The sequence below is a fragment of the Gymnoscopelus braueri genome, assembly GCF_963280865.1.
Source record: "Gymnoscopelus braueri genome assembly, chromosome: 1".
Lineage (NCBI taxonomy): Eukaryota > Metazoa > Chordata > Actinopteri > Myctophiformes > Myctophidae > Gymnoscopelus > Gymnoscopelus braueri.
The window spans coordinates 10,691,463-10,711,706 of record NC_137603.1 but is presented as its reverse complement, the minus strand read 5'-3'; the positions used below and the strand labels follow the sequence as shown (position 1 = coordinate 10,711,706).

Here is a 20,244-nt window from a genome sequence, read left to right as displayed (position 1 = left end):
TAAATGCACAGGGTCCCCACGGTCATGAAATTCCTGGAAATATTTTGAAATACAAATTTAAAAAATCCAGTACTGGAAAAGGTTTGGAATTGATCAAAGGTCCTGGAATTTATCAAGGGTCCTGGAAAAATATTTGGCTATGCATTGTTTTTGGCTATTGATTTTTTTTAATACAAAACATTTTCATAAACATGTATAACATTACACAAAATATGTAACATAAGTAGTTTTTCGCCGAACGGGCTGTGTTGCACCCCATCCGCACTGCCAGCGATGCGACGTGATGCGACGTGACGCGAAGCGAGCGGGCGATGAAATCTCATTAAAATACATGTTTTTGAATGAGACCGTCCTGACCTACCGCGAGCGACAACGAACCGTGCAACGACGTCGTCCACCCCTCCTATTTTCGCTCACAGGGTCACTATGCCCTAATTTTGCACGAAATGTTGAATGAAATTGTACTATTTTATATTCTATGCTTTATTTTTGCTACACTGCCTATCTTTTGGGCATTGTACATAGGAGTAAGAGACACATTATTGCGCGGAATGATTGTTTTATAGGCCTGGAAATTGGGCTAAATATTCTGGAAAAGTTTTGGAAAAGTTTTGGAAATTCATTGCTAAAAATGTGTGGGGACCCTGAATGCATTTAAAGAACGCTGTTTTGTGTAAATTTTGACATTATTCTTTTAAAAAAAAGAAATGAATTAATTAATACATTTTCAATCGGCTCTTAACCCATTAATTTCTGAATATTTCTGGCCAGTGCCAGAGATTTTTCATTGAAAAAAAAAAATACTCAGGAGCCGAGATACAGAATTTTTAAGTTTTAAGTTAACAAGGAAGTGGATAGGAGTCTAGATCTTCGAAAAATCATATCTCCTTGGTCTTTGGGTCAAATTGAAAAAAGAATATAATTATTATATATTTTTTTTAGTTCACGTAGATCTACGCGACTGGCACGTGGCGGCTTTAAATAGGATCGTGTCGTAGATCTACGCGATTGGCAGTCAATCAGTTAATATCGGCTATCGGGCCTCTTTGATCACTAATAATCTAAATCGTTATCGAACATGAAAAAGCCATATCAATCGATCCCTAAAATATATCCATATACATAACATATCTCCTCCACACCATCCAGGGATTCCAATGGCAAGGTGCTGTCCATGGATGCTCGTCTGAACCTGGACAACAAGGATTTCAAGAAGACCACTAAGATAACCTGGCTGGCGGACACAACCAGAGCCCCACTGCTCCCTACCATCTGTGTCAACTACCAACACCTCATCTCCAAACCTGTCCTGGGGAAAGAGGACGACTTCAAAGAGTACATCAACAAAGAAAGCAAGGTGTGTTTGAGTCAGCGTGTCTGTGTGCATGTCATGAGTTTGTCCGTTTGTGTCATTATTGAATCAGGCAGGGGTGCAACAGTTAATCGTACTAATCGATGTAATTGATTATAAAACAATAATCGAATTATAGATAATAATCAATAATCAAAATGTCCTAAAATGTTCCAAAATGGCGTATCTACAATCTCACAACTCGTCACGATGCGTTGTGAGCTGTTAGATCAGCTATTTTCGTTGCTTTTGTGTGACACTATTGTGTGGCACGTATAGACAAAGTATTTTTTTTAAATCAATTCAATGGTTTTTGTCGATTTGTGTAAAACAAAACAAAAAACACCTCAATTATTCAATGAATCTAAAAAGTAATCGATAGAATAATCACTATGAAAATAATCGATATTTGCTGCCTGAATCAGGTTACATTGATATTTCATCTGATCTTTTCTCATTACTAATATAACGTCTTATATTTCTTATGTCTCTTGTATGCTCTGCATCTCTCCCTCCCCAGGTGGAGGAGAGGATGCTGGGAGATCCCTGTCTGAAGACCCTGAAGAAAGGTGATATCATCCAGCTGCAGAGGCGTGGTTTTTACATATGTGACCAGCCCTACGAGCCAATCAGGTTAGTCCACCAGAGAACGTTGAGCCACACTCGTGTTTGGTTCAGCTCCATGTTGAATCATGCAAGTGTACAGGCTGAACTAGTGCTTTGTTGCTTAAAGGACCATACCAGTGTTAATACGTGTCATTGTACATTATCAATCAGCCATACAGTTTACATAAACCTTGACCATTTTCCCCAAATTGCTTTCTTTTTAAGATCGTTTACATTTGGTCCATATTCAATAAACATTACAGAATGTAGCTGAAAAGTCATTGGATCAAGCTAAAAGCTAACCCTCAGTTTAATGCAGCCCAGTGGTTAAGGTGCATAGTCTGCATACCGCATATAGTGTATAAGCCTGACAGTGAGTCGCAGGTTAGATTCCCAAACTCGACGACCTTTGCTGTGTCACTCCCCAGCTCTCTCTCCCTGTTTCCTGTCACTCTGGAAATCTCTGCTAATGGCTAGAACTCAAAATTAGACTGGTATGGTTTTAATGATGCAAACTCTTCATTCACTTGACTGTTTGAAGAAGCAGTTTACATATACTGCAGACATTCATACACATACCTTAGAGAAGACCTTAAAGGGTTCTTGTGGTCATGAAGGACATGGAAATATCAGTAAAAAAAAGATGCAGTTTGCAGGCCCTGGAACAGTTTAATCTGGAAATCCTCCAACATGGCAACATCTTCACTATAGCTGCCTATATTGTGTCTGTGAATGGCTCCAGTGTTTGTGTGTTTTTATTGTAATAATCCCTTATGTATATTTTCTGCATTTATGTAATGTAATGTAATGTACTCTTTGTATATATAGTTGTCAACACTTGACTGTCTCCCATTTTTTGCCTGATTCATGTGAACCACATTTCATGCATTTAAAAGTATTTCTAGTGTGGCCAGGCAACCACCGGGTGGTGCCTGATCCCCTCTAACATCATGAGTGTGTGTGTGTGTGTGTGTGTGTGTGTGTGTGTGTGTGTGTGTGTAGCCCTAACAGCTGTAAGGAGAGCCCGTGTGTGCTGCTTTTTATCCCAGATGGACACACTAAAGATATGCCCACAGCTGGCTCCAAGGACAAGAGCAAGACCCAGGCAGCGAACACTGTAAGAAGAGATACTGAATGAGATCACACCTAATGATAATTGTTATTATCATTAGCTTGTAATGCAAGGATTTTCTTCGTAGCTTCTACCAATGGAAATAAGACCGCAAGGACTTTTTGGGTGTTATCCTTTTAGACAAAGTGTTTGACTGTACTCGCGCTGTTTTTACATTTATGTCTAATAAAATATTCAATCAATCAATCAATGACGTGATGCTAAACAAGACTAGGTGATTTAACTGATTTAACGTCGAGGTACACAATGCTCTAATTAGTACACACACCTTGCTCCTTGTTCCTCATGTAAATGTCCTTTACTACGCTCTTTAGCCCACTCCCCCTGCCAAGTCTTCAGCGGCCCCCCCTGCCAAGTCTTCAGCGGCCCCCCCTGCCAAGTCTTCAGCGGCCCCCCCAGCAGCCCCAGCAGGTGATGTGTTCTCCAGCATTGTGGCCCAGGGTGAGGCAGTACGCCTACTGAAGGTTGCCAAGGCTCCCAAGGAGGAGGTTGATAAGGCCGTTCAGCTGCTGCTTGGCCTGAAGGTATTTTATTCACTACCTAGTTACATCCTTGGTATTGATTTAACTCTGAGAGTTTGTAAATGTAACCAAAGTGTTATCCATTTGGTTACATTTGTACACTCTCAGTCACAACAAATGAATAAACACTCAGGAGTTTACTGTGGAGTTTCATTTAATATTTAATACTTAACTCATTCAGTGCCAGACTTATTTCTGGTTGTGTTGTCCCAGTGCCAGAGCCAAAAAAAAGTGCTTAGGAGCCGAGATACAGCCTTTTTCAGTAAGAAGTTAAACAAGAAGTGAATGGAGCAGCAAATTTTCAAATCATGATATCTTGGGTTCTGAACATTTAATTTATTTTTATTTTTATGACGTCTTAGACGTCACGTGGCGCTGAATGAGTTAAAGGTAGGGTAAGTGATATATTTGTCTTTTTTTTTTTACGTTAAAGTACTATATTCTGATAGTAATCATTGCTACAGAGCGTTTGTTCGGTCACAGGGGTCTCTCCAGCTCTTTAGTAAACAGAATATAAATACGTTTTCAGGTAGGTGACAACATTTAAGCCAATCAGGAGAGAGCACTGAAAATGCATTTTCTGTTTAATAAAGAGCTGGAGAGACATGGGAGACTCCTTTTACTGAACAAACACACTATAGCATTGAGTACTATCAGAATATAGAGCTAGTTAACACTTATTTTAACCAAAGTAAGTCACTTACCCTACTTTAGAGGCAGAAAAACATGTATACTAGATTTAAGGTCAATAACTGAATCTGGGATACAGCAGTAAAAATAAAGCTGTTGATGAACGGTGAAAGACTGTTGTACCTAAACATTGATCTAAGAAATAGATATGTCACAATATGGAAATTAAATACTCTAAAAATAAATGATCATGTCGTGCTATCTTTAAACTTGCTTGTAAGTTGGATAATATGTGTTTAACTTGCAGGCTCAGTTCAAGCAGCAAACTGGTATGGACTACAAGCCAGGCATGGCTCCACCCGCCGCTGTGCAAGCCCCGCCCAGTGCTAAACCAGCCCCACCCACTTCCTCCCTCGACTCCGTCTCGTGTCCTTACGCCCGTGTGGCCCAGCAGGGTGAACTCGTCAGGAAACTGAAGACAGAGAAGGCTCCCAAGGTACACTGCTGCTTTCTCAACCACTAGTCTGATTCACTTCAACCTAGTCAAGTCAATGTGATTTTAAACTATTTCAAGGCACTGGGTTCTCAAGGCTAAAAGCATTATTTATATTGGCAAAGCACTTAAGCCTAGTACAGACTGTTATTTTGAATGTCTTAAGGCCGTTGCAGTTACAAATGTACAGTTCATGGGCTAAACCTCTCACCATGAGCGATGGTTTGCCAGCCTGAGTCATTCAGTGGAACTGTGTCAAGGACGCTATTCACAGGTCACATTTGGTTCATTTCACATTTAGTTCAACCAATCACACAATATGGCAGTAGAAAACAGTCTGACACGGCTGATAAGCTCTTTAGTCTTGAATATTTGTGCTGTGAGTTAGCCAATTTAATACATCTTTTAGCCTCGTGAGACGAGACCTTTGATTTCACATTACTCATAGCTTGCCTTTCTTTTCTGCTTCTCTCAGTGAAGCGCTCTCAACAACATGGTGTACAGAGCCAGATAAACAACAAAAAACAATACAAACATTCTATGTCATATACACAGTGTTAATTTAACCATGTGTGTTACACTGTGTGAGATGTAACCTAATGGACCCATACTGATCCATTTGGTTACATTTGTACACTTGGAGTTAAATGAACCCTGTGGATTATACTGTGTAAATAATACACAATACAGGTGACAATAGAGTACAGAAGTCCTGACGTCACTCGTTCACCCCCTGGGTCGTAAAGTAATTTCTCTATGGAGAATAACATTGTGTCATCATAGAATCGTCTCATATAAGAATTGGGGTCCAAAAACTGTCTCTGCGAAATTGTCAGGGAGGTGGCTCTGTATCGTTTATGATAGTCAGTCATTCATATTTGATACAGTCCGTTAAATTTTACTAATTCGGCGGAAGTAACATTAGCATTTTCTCACCGTCAGTTGATGCTTCATATCCATAAGAGTAACATCGCTGGGGTCATTTGTTTATTTTTGGAACACAGTTCTTATTTGACACCATATTAAACACGTCTATGGGAATTCAGAACGGGGGGGGAAAAAACGCGACCCAGGTAGGATGTGTAAACTACGTCAGACTTTGGTGCTCTATATAATGGATATGTTATTTCAGGAGCAAATTGATGCAGCAGTGAAGCAGCTCCTCGCTTGCAAAGCAGAGTTCAAACAGTTGACAGGGCAGGAGTATAAACCTGGGGTCACCCCACCTACCTCCAGCCCTGCTCCTCCTCCCACCACCACCACCACCTCCTCCTCCTCAGGCTTATATGAGCAGGTATCTGAACAGGGAGAACTTGTGCGGAAGCTTAAGTCGGAGAAAGCCTCAAAGGTATGTACAAGCTGACACATCACAATATTGCTGTTTTTTTCTTCTTAATTGCACTCAATATTTACATATTAATACTGTGTAAACATGGCATTGTAATTTTCTACTGAAACCGCAATTGTTCAGTTCAGTTCAATTCAATCCCGCATGAGGAATTTGTCAAGCAGCATGGCTCAATATACCCACATAAAACACAGTTTAGTAATCTAAACAATAGACTGGATCAAAATAATCAACAGATTATTGACTATAAGAAACAGTTACGAAAAAGAATTACAATGTGACCAGCAGGTCTGACAAATTTAAGGGATATTTAAATTTGTAATTTATTAGACATTTTGGGAATTTTTTGTTCATTCATTCATTCACCCACCTACACTTCTCTGTTCCAGGAGCAGGTTGATGCAGCAGTGAAACAGCTGCTAGCTCTGAAGGCACAGTACAAGCAGGCCACTGGCCAGGAATATAAGCCTGGCCCTGCCCCAGCCAAAGCTCCTGCCCCAGCCACGGCTCCTGCCCCAGCCAAAGCCCCTGCCCCAGCCAAAGCTCCTGCCATAGCTCCTGCCCCAGCCTCTGCTGCTGCAGGCTCTGGTATCTATCAACAGGTAGCCCAGCAAGGAGAGGTGGTCAGACAACTGAAGGCTGACAAAGCCCCCAAGGTGAGACCAGATATAATACTAGTGGTGGATTTATTTATGCCGTTGACTTTTATTTAGGATTACTATTATTTCTACTGTGCTATTACAACTATACTACCAGCAGTACTAGCATTAATGAATATTACTACTGAAGTATTACTATAATGAACACTGTTATAACTACTATTAATTATAGAACGCGGCTGAACAATCTTCTTCATACTGTATACTTTTGCAGTTTTACGGCCAGTATTATTGGTTTAACCCATTTAAGACCTGGAATGCATCTGTGTCACTTTTTGATTTGAGCTAAAAAGCATTATTTTACACTTTGGCTATTCAAAAATAGCAGATATACAAGCTCATAGCGCGGCGAGCTTGTAGATCTGCTATTTATTTTTAATCGTGAAAATGTGTGCAAATCTTTGAATATATATTATTTTAAAGCTAACATTTTTAACTCAAATCTTTGCTTCTGGGGGTCCCTGGAACAACATATTTTGAAATGGGGGTCGGCAGCCAAATACATATAATTTCGGGGGTCCTTGAGATGAAAAAGTTTGAGCACCACTGATATAGAAACATATGTTTTTTCAGAATACTGTTGGGATTTAGAAGACATTTTGTAGAATCGGCTTCAGGTCTTAATGGGTTAATTGTTGTAAAATGTGTGAAAAGGAAGAATCTTTGATGTTGAAGCTTTTGCCATCTTGCTGACTAATCTTCAGGATCAGGTGGATGCAGCAGTGAAGCAGTTACTGGCCCTGAAGGCCGAGTGCAAGCAGCTGACTGGACAGGACTACAAACCTGGACTACAAGCCCCAGCAGCAGCAGCACCACTCGTCCAGTCGAGCCCCGCTCCTACCAATTCAGGCTCCTCCCCTCAGGTCCAGGAGCTGTATTCTCAGGTGTCTCAACAGGGGGAGCTAGTGAGGAAGCTCAAATCTGAAAAAGCTCCCAAGGTAGGTGGCCCCGGGGGGTGGTTTGTTTATAAAACTAGACCAGGGGTCTTCAATGTTTTCAGGCCAAGGACCCCCTAGCTGAGAGAGAGATGAAGCAGGGACCCCCTACTCTATATTGTATAACATTGTGTTTCAGATTAAAGTTTTTTTTTTACTTAGTCTGCTCTTTTTTCCCTCTACACCTATAGCCTCTTTGCCGAAAATAGCAGATCTACAAGCTCTCAACGCCTCGCGCTGCGAGGCGTTGAGAGCTTTTTTGGCTATTTTTGGCTAATGTTCCCCCCAGAAAAGGAATTGTAGGTTCAAGTGGTTAATGTAAAAAAACGAAATCATATCACACAAAGATTTGGCGGACCCCCTATAGTAGCTCTGAGGACCCCCTAGGGGTCCCGGACCCCCTGTTGAAGACCCCTGAACTAGACCGATGCCCGTTTGGCACTGGCCTACTCGGGAACGATGCAAATAGAGAATGCATGCCCCACCCTGTTATGCAATACCAGGGTCATGCCCATTATGGGCATATCGGGGGGGAAATTTGGCGGTTCTGGAAAGGCCTTGTGCAGTGAGTGGTAAACGTTTGTGGAGAATGTTTGAAGAGTGCAAACTGACTTTGGAAAGTAGACTGACTAAGTAATCAAATGGCAGGTGTGGGGAATTCGACAGGTGTGGGGAATTTGCCAAATCAAGCTTAGGCTGGGGTTTTCATGGCAATCAATTGGCTCATTTGGGCCACAGGCAGAGCCTTTTCTGAATTTGAGACTAATTGTCTCCGCCGGAGGCGGAGAGTATGTTTTCGCTTCGTCCCGCCGTGTGTTCACCTCCCTCCTAGCCAAGCTAACATTGGTCAAGCTCCACGTGACACGTGTCAATATGTTGACACCAATGCCTTTGATTGGCTAGAGGGACGCATGACGAAATAAAATCCTATAAATAGGTGTGTCACTTCAAAAAGCCATTTATTGAAGTGATGTAAGACAGGATCAATCAGTCTTGATTGGAACAGTACCTTCCAGTACAAATCACCCGTCCGTGCGTGTGTGTGTCCCTCTGAGAACACCTAACATTGGTCAAGCAAAGGCGCAGAAGGCCAAAGGTAAGAAAGCATACTCATCTACAACAGTAACACTGAAGAGGACTATAGAGTTGAATTGATTGATTGATTGATTGAATATTTTATTAGGCAAAAAAATGTAAAACAGCACAGTTACATTTAAAATACTTTGTCTAACAGGTCCGTTCATAAAAGTCCTTGCGGACTTGTTTCCAATGAGGGCCTTGGTATTTAATTCATAGGCATATATAGTGGCACCACAGTTCAAATATCATTACAAAATAAACAGCAAAAAAAAATAACACTATGTACAACAAAAAAATAAAAAAGAGGGGGAAAAAAAATATGTACAAGAACAGAGGGGGGAGGGTCTGCTGTCTAACGGGAAAATGGTACTACCTCCTCCTTTGGCCTCCTGAAAGGTGATTTTTTTAAGGCTCTTTTAAATGAGCCCAGCGAACTGCATTTTTTGAGGGATGGAGTTAGACTATTCCAATCCTGGGTGGCAAAAAATGCAGTTAGCTGGGCTCATTCAAAACAGCCCTAAAAACCCATCTTTCTGGAGGCCGAAAGAGGAGCTAGTACCAGTTTCCCTGTAGACAGTCGACCCCCCCCCCCTCCCTCCTTTTTTTTGTACATATTTTGTATTTCCTCATGCTTTTTTTTGTATATAATTTTTATTTTTCCATGCTTCCCCCCCCCCCTTTTTTTTGTACATATATTTTTTTAATGCTTTTTTTGTACATAGTGGTATTTTTTCTGTATTATCTGTATTTTCATGTTGATTTTTGAACTGTTTGGTTGCTACTATATATGTCTATGAAATTAACTCAAGGACCCCAACGGAAACAAGTCCGCAAGGACTTTTTTGGCCGGACCTTTTAGACAAAAGCATTATAAATGTAACTGTTGTTTTACATTCTTTTGCCTAATAAAAATTTCAATCAATCAATCAATCAGTGCTGTAGAAGGAGAATTTGCCCATGTTTGTTTTATGGGTGGGTGGTACCAAATTGTTGTTAACGCTCCCTCTGGTATTGTGACTGTGGGTGTCGCTAACCTTTTGGAGGTATTTACTCAGATATGCGGGAATAGGGGGCATATCGGGCAAATTTGCATTTACAATTTTGAAGGCCAGTCCCATTTTTAGTTTGTTTAACCCTGTCTTCCACCCTGAGCCAGCCTAGGCTGGCAAAATGGGTGGGAGAAAGGTGGGTCATGGGCCCCAGTCCGAGGAGTAGCCGAATCAGTTTGTTTTGGGAGGTTTGAAGCTTAGTCTTCAGTGACACTGAGGTGTTGGAGTACCAGGAGGTGCAAGCATAGTCAAAAAGTGGTTGAATCAGGGCCCCAGAGAGGGTCCTGAGGGCCTGAGGGTTGACAAAAGAGGAAACTCTGCCCATAAATTTGGTTCTCTGGTTTACTCTTTTGACCACCTTTTGTAGCCATGCTTTCACCTGTCAGGTATTTGTCAAGAACACAACCCAAATAGGTAATCTCTTCTTTGCTAGAGATAATTGTGTCATCGACTTTGACCTTGAAATCATTTACATCCATCTGTCTGAGGGAATGTTTGGTCCCAAAGAGAATGGATTCAGTTTTCCCAAGGTGTAGTAGATCCCACAACAAGGCCGAAGTCTTTATTTATTATGTAGCACTAGAGAAAACTGACATAGATCAAACACACCAATCAACTGCTGAAACTGTTCAAGACAATGAAGATGAAGAAGACAGACAAGCATTTGAACAAACCAGTCAATTACGACGACTCCCATATGACACATTGCTTCAAGAAGATTTTTTTTTAGATGCAGACACTACATATTCAGTCGCCCCTGCAGAACACCAAAAACCACGCGCATTCTACCAAGACGACCCGTTCTACCAAGACGACCCGTGCTATTAAAATAGCACGGGTCTGCTGGCGGAGACTTGTGCTCCGAGGAGCACATTTTCTAGTTTTAAACTTCATTTAAGACTCAAGGTGCAGATAAAAGACATAGCATGACTTGCATACAAAAGATCAATGAAAGATCAAATACACAACCTATATAAATAAATGCTAAATAAAATACTGTCTTAATGTGTCTTACAAATCAAGTCAACGGACTGTCTGCTGTGTTAAGCGCAAGGGATTCATTTTGCCATTTTAGGGATATCAACGGCCATCGGCTTCCATGATTGGCGAACCCAACTGATCGGCTTTGTGGATTGGCCAAGCTTTGCATGACATTTTTGTGCCACTGAAAATATAAGCGATAACGCACAGATTAGGACTGCATTGTTTCTCAGAGCGAGGTTTTGCAATTCCAAAGTCATTTACGGTGTGAGAAATGTTCCGGTGGACGGTACTACTGAATGGAGTACCGAAGATATTCCATTATCCTGCTGTTGCAGTGCAGCACAAGGTGTACGCCTTTGGGAGCTACTATTCTGCCAACACGGCTCGGTTTGATGTCCGAGTTTTCAACACAGTGTCTTTGCGTTGGAGTCATTTGACCCCGATGTCAACAGAATGCCACCGTGCGGGCCACACAGCTGTGCTGATAGAACATATCGTCTACATCTGGGGGGGTGTTTACGGCGATTCAAGTGAGTACTACAACGCGCTTGACGCATTTGATGTCGACACCCACACATGGTTCAAACCCACGGTTTCTGGGACTGTTCCAGAGCGTAAGATCTACCACTCAGCCTGTGTCTTGGGGAAGGTCATGTATATTTATGGAGGACGCGTTTTTAAGACGAATAACGCCACTAATGACATCTACAAGTTGGACACCACGTCAATGGTCTGGTCTTTCATTAACACCAGAGGAGCTCCACCACTTGCTGTCTTAAGTCACAGTGCCACCATCATCGGGACAAAGATGTTTGTTGTACTTGGATACTACTACGACCATATCAGAGTGTTTGACACAGAGACCAACTGCTGGCTCAGCTCGCCTTCGGCACAGCTTCCAGAAGGACGCTGGTGTTATTCAGCCTTTACCTACAATGGAGAGCTCTACATATTTGGTGCCCTCAAAATGGGCCAGTACTGCATTGAACTGTGGAAATTCAATGCAGAGACCGTCTCCTGGAAGACGGTTGAGCTCAAGGGGAAAGGACCGGGTCCAATGGATAGTGTGTGCTGTTGTGCGGTGGGCGATTGTATCATCGTCTTTGGATACAAGTACAACACAACCAACCTGTATGTCTTAGACTGCAATCCTAGTCTGAAGACGTTGTGCAAGCTAGCGGTTATCCAGTACGGTCTGGAGCAGTCGGAACTCCCACACGACATCAAGTGGGAACTGGCTGCCATGACTAACAACAGCAACAGAAATAAATCTGTCCAATAAAAAAATACATCCTATATTACATTAGAGATTAGTCCCGTCATCATTTTCCCGTGTCATTGTTTCGCACTAAACACAACAACATATCACATGTCACTAACAACACAAGCCACAACGTGGGTGATTAATTTACGGGTGGCGTACGGAGGCTACTTTTCATTGCTCACCACACATTTGCCTCCTGGGAGCCTAATTAATTGCGGCCAGCACAAACTGAAAACATTACGGGTAGACCATGTTGTTCCCTAGCGTCAGCACCGACCACCGGCGAGCGAAACCGAAACACCGCGAGCCAACACGACGCAGCCGCCATTGAAATATCCCCACAACAACAACAACACACGTGACCACTTAGCTTCAACCTGCGCTGTTGCTTTCACTTTGGTCATGTCTCTATCACACCACACTCACGGTAATATGTCCGTCATTCACGTGCCATGTGCATCCGAGCGCTTCCCCCTGCACGCTGTGCTCCATTCTCTCTCTCACACACACACACACACACACACACACACACACACACACAGGTTGTCGAGATGGACGTGGATTCCTACGGGTGCTTCAATCGGTCAAAAAAGGTGAATTTGTTATAGTCGATTAATTGCGAAAAATATAATAACATTGTTATTTTGGTCATGCGTTAACGTGTTAATGATGCGTTAACTTTGACAGCATTCATTGCGAACGCAGCGGAAGCCCGCCTCCGCAAGTGGAGCTTACTATGAAACCGTGCTCGGGTTGTGTGTGTCTGTGTGCAGTATTGTGTGCACTGCCTGTGTGCAGCCGCGCCCCCATGTGACTCACGCTCTCATTGGCTGCTGACAGATCTCAGAGTGCACTACAGTGTGGCTGAAATCCACCTGCCCCTGGGTGACTAATTACACTCATAGATATATATAAAGGCTAGATGACTCACCCACGCTGCTGGCCAATGGAGTACGACGTTGCCACATGGCGGCCATCTTGCGACGGTCATTCATAACATTATGTCTATGGTGCATATACTTTGAAATAACCATAGCGTGCTCAATTTTCATCCGATTTTCAAACGGTTTGGTGTGTTGTAAACACCAAAGATGTAGTTATGATACTGCATACTTAATTTTATATTTAAAAAAAAAACATGATTATAATTATAAGTATGCAGTATCATAACTACATCTTTGGTGTTTACAACACACCAAACCGTTTGAAAATCGGTGAGCACGCTATGGTTATTTCAAAGTATATGCACCATAGACATGACTGTTGCAAGATGGCCGCGGTTGAGCTACGCTTGCGACGCCCCCTTGAGCCATCTAGCCTTTATATATATATATGATTACACTCCTGAGAGAAATATAGCAGCTACAGTCAAAAGTAACACATCTAAAAGCATCTACACGAGTTCATCTATTGGGATATCTAAGAATTCCATGTCATTTGTGCATATTTCAGGCCGGATGGCAAGTTGAAAATGCCTTAGTTTGAGGACAGTTTTAGATTTCTTCTTGCTAGCTAGCTATGCTGTAACATGGGATTCCAAATGACTAATTTGGACTTTTAAGAAAAACAGAGCCAGATACAGTCAAATAAATAAGTTTTTTTTTTCGGGGGGGGGGGGCAATAACTACTAACATAACAATAAATAAAAAAAATCACACCCTGTGTGAAGTGGGCGGTGTCTTGCTAGCTAATCACAATACTGAATGGAGTCAACCAATCATGTACAAAAAATAAATACATTTATTGAAACACTCTTTATGATGGAAGAAACCATAACTTTAAAAAAATAAATGTATGTTTTTTTTTAAGTTATGGTTTCTTATATAGGGCTATGCACATGTGTCATGTGACACTGGCCAATCACAGTCCTGAATAGACTGTGATTGGCCAATCACGGTGCAGGGTTAGGCGGGGTACATTTTTGGCCAATCACAGCGCAGGATTTGTTGTACAAATATCCAAACCTCACTTATAGGGACGATTTCACCGCCCAAAAATGGGCTAGCGGTATGGAGCCTTCTTGTGGCGGCCCTGTTCTCACTAATTTAACTGTACCACTAGGGTGACCACCTTCAAACAGGTCCATTGAGGGACAGATGAACCCGTTTCGCGGGACATGAGGACCCCCCTGCGCGCGCGCAAATTTTTTTGCGGTTCTGGGCGGATTGGGTTCGTTTTTTTCCAGTTTTTGGTTTCTTTATTTCGGTTTTAGGATTAGGGTTAGGTTAGGGTTATGTTATTTAATTCTTATTTCTGCCTGATTTTACCGATTTATTATCATTTTTTCATTATTATTATTTTTTTCATATCTTTGATTTTCGGGACATTGCTCTGCTTGTGCGGGACGCGAATTTCGGGACGGGTGGTCACCCTATGTACCACCCACTTCTCTACAATTGCTCATTCCTTTCTATTCTTCTTATTGTTATTTCCGAGCTGCGTTCGCTTCCCGCGTTCGCGCGTCTTACTTGTTATTATTACTATTATATTCTCAGTCAGGACCAGTGAACAGCCTCTCAGCCCTGGTCCGTGTGTTGACGTGTCCCTGAGCAAGATACTTAACCCCCGACTGCTTCCCCATCTGAGCATCCATCAGCTGGGTGAAACTGAAATAGACGTAACACACAAACTTGGTAATCTATTAATGGATGACATCCTGTGTTTTTTCCCATTCCAGGATCAGGTGGACGAGGCTGTGAAGTCCCTGCTGGCCTTCAAGAACCAGTACAAGAGCCTGACCGGACAGGACTACAAGCCTGTGGCTGCTGCAGGTGCCACTGGCGGAGAGGACAAGAACCGCAAGGAGCGAGAGAATAAGTCCGAGAAACAGGGAGGAGGAGGAGGAGGAGGAGCAGGAGGGAAGAAGGCCAAGGGAGAGAAAGGCGGCCAAGGCAAGGAGTCTTCAGGAGGTGCTGGAGGAGGAGCCGGAGGAGAAGGCACGGGGCCCAAAAAGCAGACACGGTGAGAGACCTTGGCAGAACCAGAGAGGAGAGAGGGATGGAGCAAGAGAAAGATGCAGAGGAGGTTGCTAATCCCAAACTGAGCAATTAACCCTAGGGTGGATTTATACTTGGTCATAGGACCACATTGCGTAACGAAAATAACATAAAAGCATGTCGCAATATAACATGTTTTTCAGTTGAAATTATTTTAATTTTTATTTAGTGACACACCTGTATGACAAAGTATGAATTAGTCGTAAGTGTCCACACGCCTCAGTGTCAAGTCAAATTGTGTTATGAAGGACTTTACTGTACATCTATCATGGAAGACACACATTTATTTATTATTTATTTATTTTATTTACAGCATTTGGCTGGCGGTCATTTATAATTTCTCACCCTATGATCTCAATTTAAAAAATGGTGTTCAGATTAACAAAGGTTGTTGGATAGATTGTATGGAGGTTGTGGTTAGGTGTGTTCTATTTTCACTGCTGAGGATGTTTGGAACCTCAGATGTCTGTAGTGGAAAATAAAAACTCTCTTTCTGAACGCTATGTTGGCTCTCTGCAGTGATGTCTTTGTTCTAAGGCCATTAGAGTCCCCCCCCCCCCCCCCCCCAAAAACAAAAAACAAATGGACAGACAATCAGCTGAATAATTGATTGCGTTTACTTTGTACATTTGCGTTTACTTTGCACATACAGGGTATGCTATTTTGTAGAGGGTGTTATAGTCTAAAAGTATCACGAGTACACTCAGTGAGCTACACGGGGAATGGAACCCCTAACTTTTGTGATGTTAGTGCCATGCTCTGCCGGTTGAATGTGTTTTGTGTGGTATAGATATTAGAAGAAAAGTTAGTGAGAAGTATACGCATTTTTGAATTTGCTGGCTTCATCTACATGTATGAAGACGGACCACCTATCAACCAAAACATCCTCCCTATTTAAATGAGTAGCTAAACTTAAGAAGATGGATTTTTCATGTGCAGACGCTCAGCACTGGTGAGTTTTAGTGACTCGCTCACTGCTCGATAAGGTGGCTGCGGTTTGATCAGTGGAGTGTTAATCGCCGTTGGCTGTATTGCATCCTATTCATTATTAACCCACAATGTATATACATTTTCACCGTCTTTATATTTGCATACTGAAGAAGATATTTAATATTATGGTCCTGAAAGTGACTTATGGCTGAACATCCCCAAACAAAATACATAGCACACCTGCACCTCGTTGAGATAAATCAAACTGGGGGGGTTATGACATGACGTTGCATCAGCTCGCTCTCTCGCCCCCCCCTCTCTATTTTTCTCTTTCTTGCTTCTCTCTCTCTTATTCTCTTTTTGTCTGTCTGTCTGTTTCTCTCTCAAATCATGATCGTTGAATGCGGTTCTTTTCATGCGCGTTGCGGTCTCAAAAACGTTCCATTTTCGGGACTGCCCCATGCTCGCCTTGATCTGCAACATGCCTATTGAAAGGTAGTATGTTACAGCAAAATTCCATAGTGAGTTTATTGCGTCTTTGCATGTTTGCTTTGATTTGAGGAGCCTAGGTGAGACGGACAGACGGGGGTGGAGTTGTTCACAGCTGTGTTAATGACTTTGTTGATTCTGAATACAAGCCTGCTAGTCAAAAGACGTGGTGTGGTGAAGGTGTGAATGACCGAGTCCTTACAACGCGTTAAGTAGGCTACTGATCTGTTTTCAACTTGCAATATTGGGCCATATAGCAGGGAGATCAACTTGAGAGCAGCCAGGGTCACATAATAAAATTAATAAATATATTTTTTGTGATGCATGGCTCGGCTGGTTTAGGGAACAGCTGTGATGGAGGTCCCTTTAGAAACGAGCAATAATGCCTGTGTGTGAAGCAATATTTGTAGTGCATAGTGTTAGTGAGTTCAATTGACACATAATTTGGCAGTATACTCTGTGTCCATCCCCCTCTTTTCTTCCTGTGAAGCATGTGTTGTCACCTAGAGCCACTAATTTGACAAGCTAACAAACACTGTTTGTACTAGCTAGCTCATATGTAAACATTATTATTAGCTACGTTTACTTGTAATTTGCATCAAATCAAGTATTCTAGTTACCGGTGCATCTAAATGCCATAAAAGCCTGGTACCTGGAATATCCAGATCTTTTATGGGATATTGAAGCATAAAAATAATGTATATTGTGAATAAGACCTATTGGATTCTGTATTCCTGACACTGTGCATGTATACTGTGCTTAGTCATTAAGATTGAGAAGTGGCCTGTGAGAACTGCACTCTTTGTGGTAGTGTTGAAGTCAAACAGCATGTTTAGAGTGTACAGATAGTTGGTTGCATGTTGGTCTTGAGTGAAACGCTATGAATGGCACTAAAACTAGATGGCACATTTTGAAAACGATATCACGAGTAGCTTTCCCACTCTCTGCAGGTTGGGAATGGAATTCAAGAAAGAGGAGAACCTGGCAGAATGGTATTCCCAGGTGAGTCATAAATGATAATGATTCGAATAATATAAATACACGTCAAGCTCCCTGCTCTATTTTTCCTCATAATTTCTCTTCATTTGTCAATTTTTATTTATATTACTTACGCACCATTACTAATATAAAAATATATGTGTGTACTGTTGACCAGGAACGCTGTTTATATTACTGAAAAAGACTGCTTTCTAACCATGGCGTTTGCCTGCATCTATCCCTCGTGTTTCTCACCATTTCCTGCCTCCATCCTTTCCCCTCTCTCTGTGTTGTCTGTCCAGGTGATAACCAAGGCAGAGATGATCGAGTATTATGACGTCAGTGGCTGCTACGTCCTTCGCCCGTGGTCCTTTGCCATCTGGGAGAGCATCAAAGACTTCTTTGACAAGGAGATTAAGAAGCTGGGAGTGGAGAACTGCTACTTCCCCATGTTTGTGTCCCAGGCTGCCCTGGAGAAGGAAGCGTCCCACATCGCAGACTTTGCCCCAGAGGTAAGCAAGGCTGGGTTGAAACGACATAATCTTGAGATATTATATACTTAGTCCCCCAGGGCTCTTTTCTAAGTCTGTTCCTATTTTCCCTCTACACAAAATCTCTTCGCTGAAAATGGGATATCTAAACACTCACAGACTCAATAGATCAATTTTTTACTGTATGTTCACCTCAGAATAGGGACACTTCGGTTCTAGGGGTCTATTATAAATGGTGCACTGCACAATAGTTAGAGTGGGTACATTTAGAGGACAAATTCCAGGCATGTGCAAAATGCAAATTGACTTTGCAGATACCCCGACAACAACCTGTACAATAAGCAATATATTGGGTGACCTTTCTTATGGGCTTGTTTACTAGCATTTGGACAATATGATTGGATCTGATTGGACAATATGTTTACTAGCATTTGGACAATATGATTGGATCTGATTGGACAATATGTTTACTAGCATTTGGACAATATGATTGGATATGATTGGACAATATGATCTGTTTTGTATTAAAAGCTATTTCACCTATATAGTTTTACCTTATTTTATTTAGTTTTATCTACTGAATTTCTGAATATCTTAACTCTCCTCCTCAGGTGGCGTGGGTGACTCGCTCAGGGAAGACAGAGCTGGCAGAACCCATTGCTGTCAGACCTACCAGTGAAACAGGTCAGTCTCACAAACATAGTCGTATATACTACATAAAACGCATACATGGAGTCTGCTCAGTGTGAAATAACAAAATGATAAATGTTTCCTCCTTTTGTTTCAGCGATGTACCCAGCCTACGCCAAATGGGTCCAGTCCCACAGAGACCTGCCCATCAAACTGAACCAGTGGTGTAACGTTGTGGTCAGTGTCTGTTCACACTCATTCATGTCTGGTGGTTTGAGACCTGAAGTCGATTCTACATGTCTCCTAAATCTCAACAGTATTCTGAAAAAACATATGTTTCTATATCAGTGTTCAATCTTTTTCATGTCAAGGACCCCCAAAATTATATGTATTTGGCCGCGGACCCCCATCAAAATATTTTGTTCCAGGGACCCCCAAGAAGCAAAGATTTGAGTTTAAAATGTTTGCTTTAAAAATATATATATTCAAACATTTGCACACATTTTCACAAATTTTCAAAAATAGCAGATCTACAAGCTCGTAGCGCGGCACTCGGTGCCGCGCTATGTGCTTGTATATCTGCTATTTTTGAATAGCCCAAAGTGTAAAATAATGCTTTTTAGCTCAAATCTAAAAATGACACAGTTCCAGGTCTTAATGGGTTCAAAAAAATAATAATCAGTGCACATTGGAACACTTGTCTCCTCTCTCCTCTCCTCTCCTCTCCTCAGAGGTGGGAGTTTAAACATCCTCAGCCGTTCCTGAGGACCAGAGAGTTCTTGTGGCAAGAGGGACACACGGCCTTCGCCACCAAGGCAGAAGCAGAAGAGGAGGTTTGAAAATCATTACTACTTCTTTTTCATTTCGCATACTGTACGTTTATCTTATCTAGCAAAAAAATAGGCAATTTTTCCTGTGCAACACCTTAGGACATAAGTGGTTAATAAATGTCTTCACTTGATTTTGATTTTCTTTATTGTATACGAGGGCTTTCACCAACTAGTCGACTAGTATAACCACTAGTCGACCTTGTTGGTACTAGTCGAATATTAGATTGCTTATTTTTTTTGCATTGTTTTAATGCCATTACTATTATTATTATCCTCCTGCCTTATTTTTTATCAAAAGGGGGTCAAAAGTATGCCCAATAATAGGGCAATAACCCCCTTTTGAGGATCCTTGGAGACGCTGCTGTGCTGCTGTGCCAGAAGCGCTTCCCTTAAAACAGCATAAAAATAAAGGCAGGAGGATAATAATAATAGTAATGGCATTAACACATTAACTGCCAAGACCGTAGTCCTACGGGCCGTTAAATCCAACTGTTAAGCGCCGAGACCGTAGCCCTACGGGCTGCGGTCTTTTCGCGCATGCGCGGTCCGGGTGCACTTTCGGAATTTTTTTGATCCACTTCCGTTTCCGGTTTGATGACAGGAAATAGAATTATTTGGGATCCGGTTTTGACGAGCACGCCCGCTCCCATTCTACAGACGAAACTGAAACTCAATTCTCTTCCTGTAGTTTTTTCTCCTCGCATTTCACTGTTTAACGTAATCCGCTCTAACTCAAACATGGATGCCCCGTTTGACACGTGGTTTTCACTGGGAGATACAGGGAGATCTCGCGGATGTAAACAGACCGTGTAGCGCTCAATCTTAAGGATTTTAACAAGATCTATGGC

The 20,244-nt window shown here is 41.9% G+C and overlaps 1 protein-coding gene across 2 annotated transcripts in view; it reads left to right on the top strand.

The window, feature by feature from the left end:
• The window catches only part of eprs1 (glutamyl-prolyl-tRNA synthetase 1), a 50,659-nt gene that overhangs the window by 20,999 nt on the left and 9,416 nt on the right, over nt 1-20,244 (top strand). Inside the window, exons 15-29 of one of the 2 annotated variants that reach the window (XM_080427000.1) lie at nt 1,150-1,357; nt 1,872-1,984; nt 2,960-3,074; nt 3,404-3,613; nt 4,548-4,736; nt 5,866-6,081; nt 6,471-6,586; nt 6,635-6,737; nt 7,445-7,678; nt 14,730-15,013; nt 17,418-17,469; nt 17,748-17,957; nt 18,548-18,620; nt 18,724-18,803; nt 19,298-19,399. In XM_080427000.1, the coding sequence (XP_080283126.1) occupies nt 1,150-1,357; nt 1,872-1,984; nt 2,960-3,074; nt 3,404-3,613; nt 4,548-4,736; nt 5,866-6,081; nt 6,471-6,586; nt 6,635-6,737; nt 7,445-7,678; nt 14,730-15,013; nt 17,418-17,469; nt 17,748-17,957; nt 18,548-18,620; nt 18,724-18,803; nt 19,298-19,399 (2,305 nt within the window). Of the gene's footprint in view, nt 1-1,149; nt 1,358-1,871; nt 1,985-2,959; nt 3,075-3,403; nt 3,614-4,547; nt 4,737-5,865; nt 6,082-6,470; nt 6,738-7,444; nt 7,679-14,729; nt 15,014-17,417; nt 17,470-17,747; nt 17,958-18,547; nt 18,621-18,723; nt 18,804-19,297; nt 19,400-20,244 lie in introns of both variants that reach the window. The other variant, XM_080426999.1, reaches the window with a different exon arrangement.